Below are 12,938 nucleotides of genomic sequence, written 5' to 3'. Positions count from 1 at the left end.
TGACAATTGTTTTAAAATTTGGTAGTGCTGTATAACTGTGACTCTGCTAAAAACACTGAATTTTATATTTTATGTGGGTAAATTATATATGATATATTGATGATATCACATCAGAACTATAAAAAACACAATGCTTAAGGGCTAAATTAGATATATGGTTTCTCTAAATATTTTGACTGAACTGAAAATTTAATCTGGTTCAATAACCAGTCAATAGGTAATTTTCAATGACCCGGATAGATGTTGAGGCATTTTGGGGACACAACCTAAGTGATTTTTCAGCACTGTAGATTACATAAAGCAGAAAAAGAAACTCAGTATGTATCTTGATTTCCTAATATTAAACCTTCTCATATTTTGTGTCGTAAAATATGTAGAACTAACAAATTCATGCCAACTACTACAATTTGCTCTGTAGGCGTGTCATTCGTAAGATCTTTAATATTTATTTGTTTGAGAGGCAGAGCTTAGGATCCAGGCACTTTCACTGTTAGGCTAAACATCTGCCCCACTAGATTTTTTTTTTTTAAGATTTATTTTTATTGGAAAGCTAGATATGCCGAGAGGAGGAGATACAGTGAGGAAGATCTTCCATCCGTTGGTTCACTTCCCAAGTGGTGACAACAGCTACAGCTGAGCTGATCCGAAGCCAGGAGCCAAGAACCTCCTCCAGGTCTCCCACACGGTCCCAAGACTTAGGGCCGTCCTTGATTGCTTTCCCAGGCCACAAACAGGGAGCTGGATGGTAAGTGGAGCATCCAGGATTAGAGCTCGTGCCCAAATGGGATCCTGGCGCATGCAAGAACTTTAGCCACTAGGCTACACTGCCAGACCCCACCAGATTTTTTTTTAAGATGGGGGAAGGGAGTAGGCCTTTGTTTGAATTCAGATTCACTTTTTGAAGTATCAATCCCAATTATTTCACACAGAAGATATTAGAGATAGAGGTTTATTTGTTTTTATGTTTGCAATAAAAAATTATACATCTAAAAAGCTCTATGTTCAATTGCACTGAATGAGGAAAGAGGCAATAAACATCTTAAACAGAGAGAGAACATTCTGAGACAAAATTGTGCATCAAATTGCGATTCTTCTCACCTCTAATGATTTAACACAACTAGAAACATTAATGGCAATAGGTGGTCAGTGACATTCAGAAATTCATTTCATCGCGTTCTTCGCTTTATCCAGACATTTACAATATTACCAAGACTCAAACACTCAGTTCTGGAAAGCTCACCAATGAAACAATCTCAAAGATTTCTCACGGCTTTTTCTGATAGAGCAAAGTAGGAGATCTTACTTGTCTGATCACTTTTTAAAATAGCAGGCTCTACGTGGTTCACACCAAAGAAAAGTTTGGAAATCGACTTACATGGTTACGTGACAAACATTTTGTGAGGCAGAAGCTGAAGCAATCTCTGATCTAATTAAAGAGATAGCTACTACATGGAAGAGTATTTCTTCTCAGATTCTATATCTTCCCATTTCCTAAACAATCCTCCAGGGTTGATTTTTTAAAATGAAGGCTGAAATAGAATGAGTTTATTTCAGAGTCTTATTTATAGATTTTTCAAAGTCCGTTTGTGTGCTGAAACAAAATTATGAATGGCAATCCGAAGAGCTGAGTTTCCCTCGGAGGTATCGCGGGAACTGATGACTGAACGCAGAGCCCGATAATACGCTGCAAGTAAAGGTTTGCACAGTGATGAAACGGAGCACAAATTCTAAACAATTCTCTTAACCTTCTTCCCTACGGGTACTGCTTCTCTACTCGGAGTTTCACATTAAATTTTTCTACTGAAAAGGTATTTATTGAACGCTTATTATATAACAAGTATTTTGTTATATAAGATAATGGAGAGAATAAACACAAGAATAATGAACTGAATATAATACTTGAGAAATATCATTCCAGAACAAAGCTGTGATGAATCAAAACTATCCAGAAGAGGACGGAAAAGATTTCCAGAGTGGTAATTTAAGGATTAATCACAGTAAAACAAAGAAGACATTGTAAGTAGAAAGCTTAGTGTGTGAGGTGCAGACTGATTTTCAAAGAAATAAGGCACTCCCTGGGAAGAGCAAGTTTGATATGGTTAGAGTATGACCTGGGATCAGAGAGGAAAACACACTGAATATGCCTTGCATTTGGTACTGCAGCACAGTCCTAGAGGTTCTAGAACAGGGAAATGCAAAGTTTGTGCATTTAAAAGCGAAACCCAGAGGACTGAAAGAAGAGGTGCTAGGAAAATGTCTAGCTGGATGTATTTTTAGTGTGCACATGTGGTAAACTTAATGTCTACACTATGCAAACCAAAGTATTTAAAGATAAACAAGAAATAGAAACAATAGTGACAACATGGATTTTATTTTCTCTAACTGGGATTCCTGATACAATTTATACTGTTGCGCTTTTTTTCCTCAGTGTAGCCTAGAACAGTGCAATGTGGAAATACACGGTAGTGAATCTGTATTAGGTACCATGGAAGTGTTTGGATAGCAATGAATGCAGCTGAAGAGAGTCCTAACTCAGACAGCTATAAAAAGCAAACTCTGATAGTTTTTAAAGGAGGGACCTGGAGTCCATATTTCTCTGTAACACTAGCATCTGGAAATATTTCCCCAGAATAAATCAGGACAAGAAGATAACAGATCTCAGAAATATAACTATTATTCTGTTCATTGTCTTATAATGCTGTATTACAAAGAGTTTAAAATAATCTTTGATATTCATTCAGTAAGCACTCACAATGCTAAATTACTATTACTTATACCATTTGTCAAGAAACCTACCTCCGTGGTTTTTATAGAAGATACAATTGTTGGCGCAGGTATCAGGATGAGCATCCCAAAAATCAGGACCACAAGAGCACAATGGGGGTAAAGTAATTTTGTATAACTGCATTTTCTCCTGGATTTGGGCCCGTAAAGCTGCCACGTATCTATAAAAATACAGCAGAATCAGGTCAAATGAACTATGAGGAAAATGGCACGAATCCTGATTTTACAAGACCTAACTGTTGAAACTGTCTCACACTTCTGCCTCAATTCTCCATTTCTATGCTGGGAAAGGGCACTGGGGAAAATGTAGTGTTATTCTTGAGAGGTATTACTGTGATCAAGAAATCTGGTAAAGGTATGTCTAAGTGAGGAAAAATCTAAGGTGAGACAGTTAATTCTTTTTAAGGACAATAAGACACCGACTGCTTACTGAGTCTCTCTAAGCGCGAGAACTTCACATAGAGCTTGTCAAATTACCTTAAATCCTCCTTTTCTCTCTGTAGCTGCTTTTCTCTGGCTCCTTTCTTCTCTTCAAGTTGTAACTGGCCTAGTGTCTCAGTCATCTTTTCCTCTGGACATGGCTCTCTGTGGAGGCCCATTTTTAGGAGCCTCTGCTCTTCAGCATAACGTTCTTGCTCTCTCTTTTTCTTAATTCTGAGAAGAAAATTGCAACATGGTTCGGGATGTCATAAAAATTGTAACATCTATTTAAGATTAGCTGTGAAGTTCATGTTAACTCAAGACATTTCCAGAAACAAGCAAGTCGAGGAATCAGTTTAATATCTCAACAGTATCTTCAAAAATTCCTGTTGGTAAGAAGAGGGTGGAAATTTAGCCAATTATGGAGTTAAGTGCTAGAGTAGAAGGAATTGAAACTACTTTATTACAATGGCACCCTCATGGCAGAGTCCTGGTGGCTTCACATAAGAGATCACCGACTTAGACACCCAAGTGCTCCCTCTCTTGTCATATGATCCTCTGTGTCCCTTTGGCACTGCCAGCAAGAATGTCACCAGCAGGGGCCTAACCAATTGGCTTGGCCAATCTTTGACTATGAATATCCAAAACCACGACTATGAATATGCAAAATAAATAATGTCTACTACGTCAATTTAGGCTGTCTCAGGTATTTTTAGAGCCTTTCATTTTGTTCAATCAAGACAGGATAACGTAAGATCTAGAAGCCATTCCACAAAACCTGAAAGATCAGACACCAGAAAAACAAAAATGTGCTGGTCATGGAACCAAATTCATTCATATTCTGACAGCTAATGGCTGCTACCTCTAACTGAGAGACTGAGCCACTGTATTTAGTTATTTAAAGATTTATTTATTTTTATTTGAAAGGTATATTTTACACAGGGAAGGTCTTTCATCTGCAGGCTCACTCCTCAAATAGTCACAACATCTAGACCTCAGCTGATCTGAGTCTCCCATGTGGGTGCAGGATCCCAAGGCTTTAGGCCACCTCCACTACTTTCCCAGGCCACAAGCAGGGAGCTGGATCAGAAGTAGAGCAACCAGGACACGAATCCGTGACCCTAATAAGGAATGTCAGCACCAAAGGGCAGAAGTTTAGTCAGCTGTGCAACTGTGCCAATCCCACAGGCCACTTTATTTATTGATTTTTTAAAATTTTGTTTTATTTTTATTGGAAAGGCAAACATACAGAGAGGAGGAGAGTAGGGAGGAAGATGATCTGTCCATTGATTCACTCCCCAAGTGACCGCAATGGCCAGAGCTGCGCCGATCCAAAGCCTGGAGCCTGGAAGTCTGCAGCCTCATCTAGGACTCTCACGCGGGTGCAGGGTCCCAAGGCTCTGGGCCATCCTCAACTGCTTTCCCAGATCACAGCAGGTAGGTGGAAGGAAAGCAGGGCCACTGGGATTAGAACCAGAGCCCATATGTGATCCCAGCACGTGCAAGGCGAGGACTTACAGCTAGGCTACTACGCCGGGCCCCCACAGGACACTGTAAAGAAGCATTTTCTTAAAAGTGTTCTCCCACACTTGCCAATCTTTGCTGAGCTACAACAATAAACATAAACTATTTCTCAACATAAAAAGTTTTATGGTATGATTCAAACTCAAATGCAAAATAAAGTTGCAATTGGGTAGCGGTGAGAAATCTGACCATGCCAACTTGGGCACAGGGATATGATCAAGATTTAAGGGCACTTAAGGCACAGTTCCAGGAATCTGAGCAATGCAATGTGCAGAAAAGCCACAGGCACTGAAATAGATCACAGACAAATGTCACTTTGCTCTCTTAAAGTATGATTTTTTTTTAAAGATTTATTCATTTTATTACAGCCAGATATACACAGAGGAAGAGAGACAGAGAGGAAGATCTTCCATCTGGTGATTCACTCCCCAAGTGAGTCGCAACGGGTCGATGCGCGCCGATCCGATGCCGGGAACCTGGAACCTCTTCCGGGTCTCCCACGCGGGTGCAGTGTCCCAATGCATTGGGCCGTCCTCGACTGCTTTCCCAGGCCACAAGCAGGGAGCTGGATGGGAAGTGGAGCTGCCGGGATTAGAACCCATATGGGATCCCGGGGCTTTCAAGGCGAGGACTTCAGCCGCTAGGCCACGCCGCCGGGCCCTAAAGTATGATGTTTTAAAGAAAGTAGGAAGAAGTACACCTTGCTAGGGATCTACCTACCTAAAGAGAACATATTCCAAAGAAAACCAGTAATATAAAGTAAGCATTAAGTATTTGAGGACATTTATTGGTTAAATCCAATAACTACTTGGCAGAAAAAGCAAATACTATAAGATCTTTCTGCAAACAAATAAAACAGATTTTATTGATGCAATGTAAATGGAGCCAAGTGAAAAGACAACAGAAAATATTAACATCAAGTTCAAAATACGCATCGGGTGTGGGTACTACAAATTTCAATCTGAAGTATTCATTACTATAATTCTCTGTACCAATTATTCTGTATAATTGTAAACCAAAAGCTCAGGAAATACATCAACCCTGTTTTTCAAGAGTTGATACTTCAGGTCTTAATAATATGATATCACTAGAAATTATGAAATCAGCTCTTCCCCGTCTCCTCACTTCACAGTCAAACATCATGTGAGAGAGTTGTTCAGACTTTCCAGTTCCTCATCCATTCCACAATGGCTTTCAGACTCATCACGCCACCAAAGTAACTCCTCTAAGGCAGCTGGTAGCCTGGAAGTCATTTAATCCACTTAGCATACATATTCTCAAAGGGGCAATCTTATTCCTAAGCTGAAAAAACCTTAGCTATTACAATTGCTTGCGACCCACCAAAAAGTTACAGCATACAAACAAAAATGTATTTTATATTCATAGTAAAATTTGATGCTGGGGGAAAAATGTCTTAGAAGGTTCCATAAAGGAACAGTAACAAAGAGAGGGCTCAGAAGCACTGAGGTAGCATTCTTCATTTTATCTGCCTGCTCAGACACTTAGCACTGCTCACCACCCTCCTTCAAAGTCCTCTCTTCCTCAGCCTGGGACACAATCTTTTCCCTGAATTTCCACAGGTGCCTGCCTGAACTAGCCTTTCCTGGCTAACAAGACCATCTTCCCTACCTCACAGTGTCCCTTATTAAGTCAATCATAGGCCACTTTTTCTTCCTACTGTAGAGCTTCTTCCAGGTCACTTCATGTTTGTGCTACATCTCAGCTGCTGTGAGTGACACCTGTCACTCATTCCGCTATAGCTCCATTGTGCGCTTGAGATTCTTATCTACTTGTCTACCTGCCCATTTGACAATTCCACTTGATGTCTTACAGGCATTTCCTTGAAAAAGAATTCACATCTTGGATCACATTCTCAGGTTAAGAACAACTGTCATACAGCAGATTCATAAGACATCACAAAATTAAAAATGATAGTGCCAACTGAAAAATTGGATATAAACTACTACTACTACTACACAACAAGTTCTATTATTTTCTAATGTCTGCAAGGTTTCTTGGGTAAGTATACCTTATAATGACATACAATAGAAGCTGGACTAGGTCAGAAAATAATTTTGTCAATATATGTTTTCCCAAGGCATTACTATTACAATGGCTTTCTGGTTATGCTGAATTGTATTCTGAAACCAGTATCAGATTCTTAATAAAAGAGTAAGACTATAAAAGAATGGTTTATAAAGCTTGATATATTGGCTATTTGTACAATTAAATAAGTAGATATCAATATTTACAATAATGAGGATCTTGAAAACAGAGCAATAGTGAACAAAAACTATATATATAATACTTATCACTTCAACAACACAGAAACTCTTCCTGTAACTCATACTATATAGCCATACCCCTAATCCTCTACAAAGTTGTCTGAAACACAGACCTAGGTCCAATAACAAGGACAATCTTTTTTGACTCCATAAATTCATTGTTCCTGAGCACAGATAAAACATTTGAAATAAAAGAAATTTTGCTTCTAAGAGCAACTAATAGGCTGACTTATTTTAGGAATGAATGATGTTCTATGAGAAAAATAACTTCTCTGTGCCTGGCACAATAGTGTAGCGGCTAAAGTCCTCACCTTGAACGCACCAGGATCCCATATGGGTGCTGGTTCTAATCCTGGCAGCCCCACTTCCTATGCAGCTCCCTGCTTGTGGCCTGGGAAAGCAGTCGAGAGCAGCCCAAAGCTTTGGGACCCTGCACCTGCGTGGGAGACCTGGAAGAAGCTTCTGGATCCTGGCTTTGGATTGGGCCAGCTCCAGCCATTGCAGCCGCTTGGGGAATGAACCATTGGATGGAAGATCTTCCTCTCTGTCTCTCCTCCTCTCGGCATATCTACCTTTCCAATAAAAATAAATAATTCTTTAAAAAAAATAAAATGACATTTTAGAAAAATAGCTTCTCAACGAAAGTGGAAGAATGTTGTCTTCTTGATATAATAGCATTAATGCTCAATCTCGCCCAGTCTAAATCTTCGCCTGCTATTTTGTTTCTCTGTTCAACTTTTCTCTCTTCATTCTTTGTTCTTAGTGATTTTATTTTTTTTTTAAAGATTTATTTATTTTATTACAAAGTCAGATACAGAGACAGGAAGAGAGACAGAGAGGAAGATCTTCCGTCTGATGATTCACTCCCCAAGTGACTGCAATGGCCGGTGCTCCGCCGATCCGATGCTGGGAACCTGGAAACTCTTCCGGGTCTCCCACACGGGTGCAGGGTCCCAAGGCCTTGGGCTGCCCTCAACTGCTTTCCCAGGCCACAAGCAGGGAGCTGGATGGGAAGTGGAGCTGCCAGGATTAGAACCGGCGCCCATATGGGATCCCGGTGTGTTCAAGGCGAGGACTTTAGCCACTAGGCCACGCCGCCAGGCCCCATACTAAGCTCTTTAAGATATTACCTTTCCTTATTTCTTAAGGCTTACCTCTTGTCATTAACTCAGATCATATTAAACTCGGAAGGTTCATATTCTTTCATGCCCCAGAATTCCTGTTTTCTCTTTTCCCAATCCAATTCCCATTTTGTTGCACACTGCTTCTATCCTTCTCCATTTCCCACAGAGTCACCCATTTTTTTCTGCCATCTATAACCCCAATTTTTCTTTCTACAGTTTCTGTGCTCTTGCACTTCTAATGAAAACGGTAGCTAACATTTACTGAACATATACTATGTGCCAGATTCTGTGCTAAACACATTTATATGCTACCACATTTAATTCTTACCACAACTCTATGTAGTATACACGATATTATCCTTTTTTCAGAAACAGGGTTATAGAGGAAACTTTTCCAAAGTCACATAGTTAATAGTAGAGATTATCATTCAATTTTATCATAACTGGATGAAGTCAAGCAGTTATCAATTCCTCTTTGCAAGACAGATATTTGGCTGTTTTGGAATGCTGCCAAAGTGGCTTTATCTTTCACATCAAATCGTATAATCACCATGCAAAGAAAGCATACATAATTAGTTTTCCCCACATGGAAAAGGCAAAAAAAAGTTTCGATTATTTGTCAACTATCCTAACAAAACTAAGCCTTTTGATACCATTTGTAAAACAGAGGGCTTCATATTATCCAGCAGAAAATGGCAATAACACGAAAGTTTTAAAGAAAACAAAACCAAAACACAAAGCTTTCAAAGGTCAGTAGTTCTGCTAAAGGAAAATTTCCCACTGACTATGCCTTATGGTAGGCATGTGTCGAGGAGATTTAAAGTACTCACAGAAGGGGTACATTAGCTTCCTTTGAATGAACTGAACTATATTTCCATTCTGTCTTTAACCCAAAATGCTTATACACACACACTAAAAAAACTGAAAGATTTTTTTTTATGCCAATGAGATCATAATTATTTCTGAAAGATTAATTATTGTAAGTCTAGCCTAGATGTAAGAATGAATTTCCCGAGAGTCTACATCCTCAGACTCTGACACTGAACAAGAAGGTAAAACTATGGTTCTAAAGAACATTAAGAAGACCTTGTTGAAATATTTAAATAGTATTCTACCTAAAGCCTTACCAAGCAAACTTATAAGGTTTTTCCCCCCAAGCCTTATCCACTTTCAACACATATACGTACTTCATTGTGGCAGGTTTTGCTGGGTTATTTTCTGACAACAGTATCACTACATATCTCAGGAAAGGGAAAAGCGTATGAGAATAAAAACACACAAAAGAAGGAGTCACTGTCACTGGGAACTGCCATGCAGAAATCCCAAGAGTTCTTATACCAGAACTACAAAACAAATGATATTTATAAGGGCTGCCTTATATTACTGCTACATGGGTTAGGCTCCCAAAGTCGCTATGATAAAAAATGTTAATACTGATAAAAAATAGAAACATTTAGTAATATACAAAGGATTAAACAATCACTTATTTTAGTACCTAAAAACAATTATTTAAATGTGCAAGTGTGAATATATGTACATATATATACATACACACATATATACAAACACACACAAACATATGTATTTATACATTTACACACACACGTTTTTATTTGAAAGGTAGAGAGAGGTATTTTCCATCTATCAGTTCACTCCTTTGAGGCCCACAACACCTAGGGAAGACACAGGTCAAAACTTGGGGGGCAGGGACCCACCCACCTGCTGCTTCCCAGGCCCTGCCAAGATGGAGCCAAGAGGTGAACCCAGGCACTCCGAAATGGGATATGGGCGTCCCAAGCAGTAGTTTAATCAGTGGACCCAAAGACTCACCCCAGTTCTTTAATATCTCCGTGAGGTTACAGGCAGAAGGTCAGAGACCCAGGGACACAGGCCTCTGTCAGGGTGCTGCACTGATAATTTACTTGGGATTTTTTTCATATGTGCTCATTTTTAAGAAATTGAGTCATGCTACTTTCTTGTAATGTCCCGTCAGGCTGGCTTAAGGTTATGTTGGAATCTATATTTATTTGGGGATTAGTTCCTGTTATCTGTTCGCTGGAGGAGTATATGCAGAACCTAGTGGTGTTTTCCCCGTTAAATTTTAAAAAAAATTTCTCCAAGAAAACATGAGCCTAGACCAGCCTGAATCTTTCTTTTGGAGATTTAAAAAAATTGATTTAATATGTTCAAGTGATACAGGATTATTCAAATCTTTTTTTCCTGTAACACTCTTAGCTGGTCTTTAAAAATAATTTTTTTCTATTTAATCAACATGCCACATTTTTCAGTGCCAAGTTGTTTGTAACACCTTTTTTTTTAATCACTTAATATTGTAGGCTCTGTATTATTGGTCTCTTCTCCAGTCCAAACATTGCTAACTTAGGTTTTCTTTCTTTTTTTTTTTTTTAAGATTTATTTATTTTTATTGGAAAGGTCAGATATACAAAGCAAATGTGAGACAGAGAAATATGTTCCATCAGTTGGTTCACTTCCCAAGTGGCCACAATGGCTAGAGTTAAGTCGATCCAAAGCCAGGAGTCTGGAGCTTCTTCTGCATCTCCCATGCAGGTGCAGGGTCCCAAGGCTTTGAGCTGTCCCCTACTGCTTTCCCAGGCCACAAGCAAGGAGCTGGATGGAAGTGGAGAAGCCAGAACACAAACCAGTGCCAATATGGGATCCCAGCACATGCAAGGCGAGGATTTTAGCCACTAGCCTACCACACTGGGCCCCTCTTTTCTTTTTATTAATTAATAAAAAAGATGCTCCTAGCAAAACTAAATTTTTAAAGAATTAAATTTGGCTTCATTGGTTTCTTTGTTGTATATATTTCCTATTTCATTAATTTCTGCATTTCTATGACTTCTTTCTGATTTGTAGTTTTTTTGGGTTTTTTTATATTTTATTATTATTATTATCATTTTGTGATACAGTTCCATAGGCTCCTGGCATTTCCCTTATCCCCTCCCCAATGCCCTCCCCCCCCACCTAGTTCCTCTATATCATTACTAAAATATAGTTCTTCATACACAGTCATATGTCCATCATTGCAGGCATGGACAATGGCAGAGAGTCCAGCATCCTATTGTCAAGGTATAGTGAACAGTTTCATTGTAAGTCCATCTTTGTCTGGAAGTAGAAATGCATACTACACTGTATCCTCACATCTGGATGTTAGTCTCCATTTCACAGCTACTGTACATCCCCTTAAATGAAAAGTCATAATACAAAATCAAAATAAGAAAGAAAAATAGAAATTTACAATGCCTTGAAGTTAAATGACATGTTACTACTTATGACAGTCTCCATTACATAGCTACTATACATCCCTTTAAATGAAAAGCCACAAAACAAAATCAACATCTGGGAGAAAAAAGAAATTAACAACACCATAAAGTTAAACATGCTACTAAATGACTAACGTGTAGCTGAAGAAATGAAAATTAAGAACCTTCTTGAAGAAAATGATGCTACTGTATTATCTACAAGTCATTGAATGATTTAATCAGAAGAAAGTGTTTTGAAGAGATTAAACAGAAAATAACAAAACCCATGAGATATAGTTTCCGCTGATTTTTGTTGGTGAAGTGTCTCTTCTAGACAATAAATAATGAGTTTTGTTTTTTAATCCAGTCTACTAATCTATGACGTTTGATTTAATTTAAGCCATTTACATTCAGGGTTAATATGTATGGATGGTACTTTGGTCCTGTCATTTTAGGAATGGGTTGTTCATTGGATTAGTCTTCTGTTGTCATTTTACTGGATTATTCTTCCCGTTTGCCTTTGGTTTTGGTTGGTGCTATTCCTCTTCTCTGTCAAGAGAACATCTTGAAGTATCATTTGTAGGGCAGGTTTGGAAGAGGCAAATGCTTTTAACTTTTCTTTACTGTGGAAGAATTTTATTTCATTTTCAAAAACAAAAGAAAGCTTTGCTGGATAAGTTATCCTAGGCCAACAATTTTTTTCTTTTAGAATCTGGAATATGCCACTCCATTCTCTTCTTGACTGTAGAGTTTCCTGTGAGAGATCTCCTGTGAGTTTAATTGGCATTCCTTTATATGTCAATTGATTTTTTTTCACATGCACATTGAAGGATCTTTTCCTTATGTTTAATTGAAGAGAGCTTGATGATCATGTGTCTTGGTGAAGATCGCTTTTGATCAAGCCTGTTGGGAGTTCTGTGCCCCTCCTGGATGTTGCTTCCCAATTCTTTCTCCAGATTAGGGAAATTTTCCTTTATTATTTCATTAAATACATTTGCAAACTCAGCTTCTCTTTCTGCACCTTCTGGGACTCCCATAACTCTTACATTTGGCCTCTTAATAGTGTCTTTCAATTCTTGAATGCTTTTTTGGGCCTGATCCAGCTCTGCTTCCAGCTTTTTGTTTGTTTCCCCCTGATGACAGGAAATATCTTCCAATTCTGAGATTCTGTCTTCTGCTTCTTCATTCTGTTTTGGAGACTCTCCACTGTACTCTTAATTTGCTCCACTGTGTTCTTGATTTCTGATATACCAGCCTTGATTTGCTTTATTGCTTCCTTTAATTCTTGGAACTCTTGTATGTGCTTCTCATTGTTGATCAGAAGCTTTAAAATGAGTTTTATGAATTCTGTGTGCCCCATTTTCTCGATGTCTTCCTCAGTGAACTTTGAAGTTGGCATAGGGTTTTGCTCCTTTGCAGGGGAGTTTTCAGTAATATTCATTGTGCCGTTGTCTCTTCTTTTGCTCTTGATCATTGTACTTCTGGTTAGCAGAGTCTTCTCCTTGGGGCAGGTTTCTAAGCTGTGTCACCCACAGGTC

General features: G+C 38.7%; 1 protein-coding gene across 1 annotated transcript in view; it reads right to left on the bottom strand.

The window, feature by feature from the left end:
• Window positions 1-958: 958 nt before the first annotated feature.
• Window positions 959-12,938, bottom strand: part of CCDC15 (coiled-coil domain containing 15) — a 63,214-nt gene continuing 51,234 nt past the window's right edge. Inside the window, exons 12-14 of the mRNA XM_058664058.1 lie at window positions 3,262-3,438; window positions 2,797-2,945; window positions 959-1,684 (exon numbers count right to left, since the gene is read on the bottom strand). Of these exons, the coding sequence (XP_058520041.1) occupies window positions 1,563-1,684; window positions 2,797-2,945; window positions 3,262-3,438 (448 nt within the window). The 3' untranslated portion in view covers window positions 959-1,562. The remainder of the gene's footprint in view (window positions 1,685-2,796; window positions 2,946-3,261; window positions 3,439-12,938) is intronic.

Source organism: Ochotona princeps, chromosome 4 (assembly GCF_030435755.1).
Source record: "Ochotona princeps isolate mOchPri1 chromosome 4, mOchPri1.hap1, whole genome shotgun sequence".
NCBI lineage: Eukaryota > Metazoa > Chordata > Mammalia > Lagomorpha > Ochotonidae > Ochotona > Ochotona princeps.
Note: the sequence above shows the minus strand (reverse complement) of the source record. Positions and strands in the feature narration are given on the sequence as shown.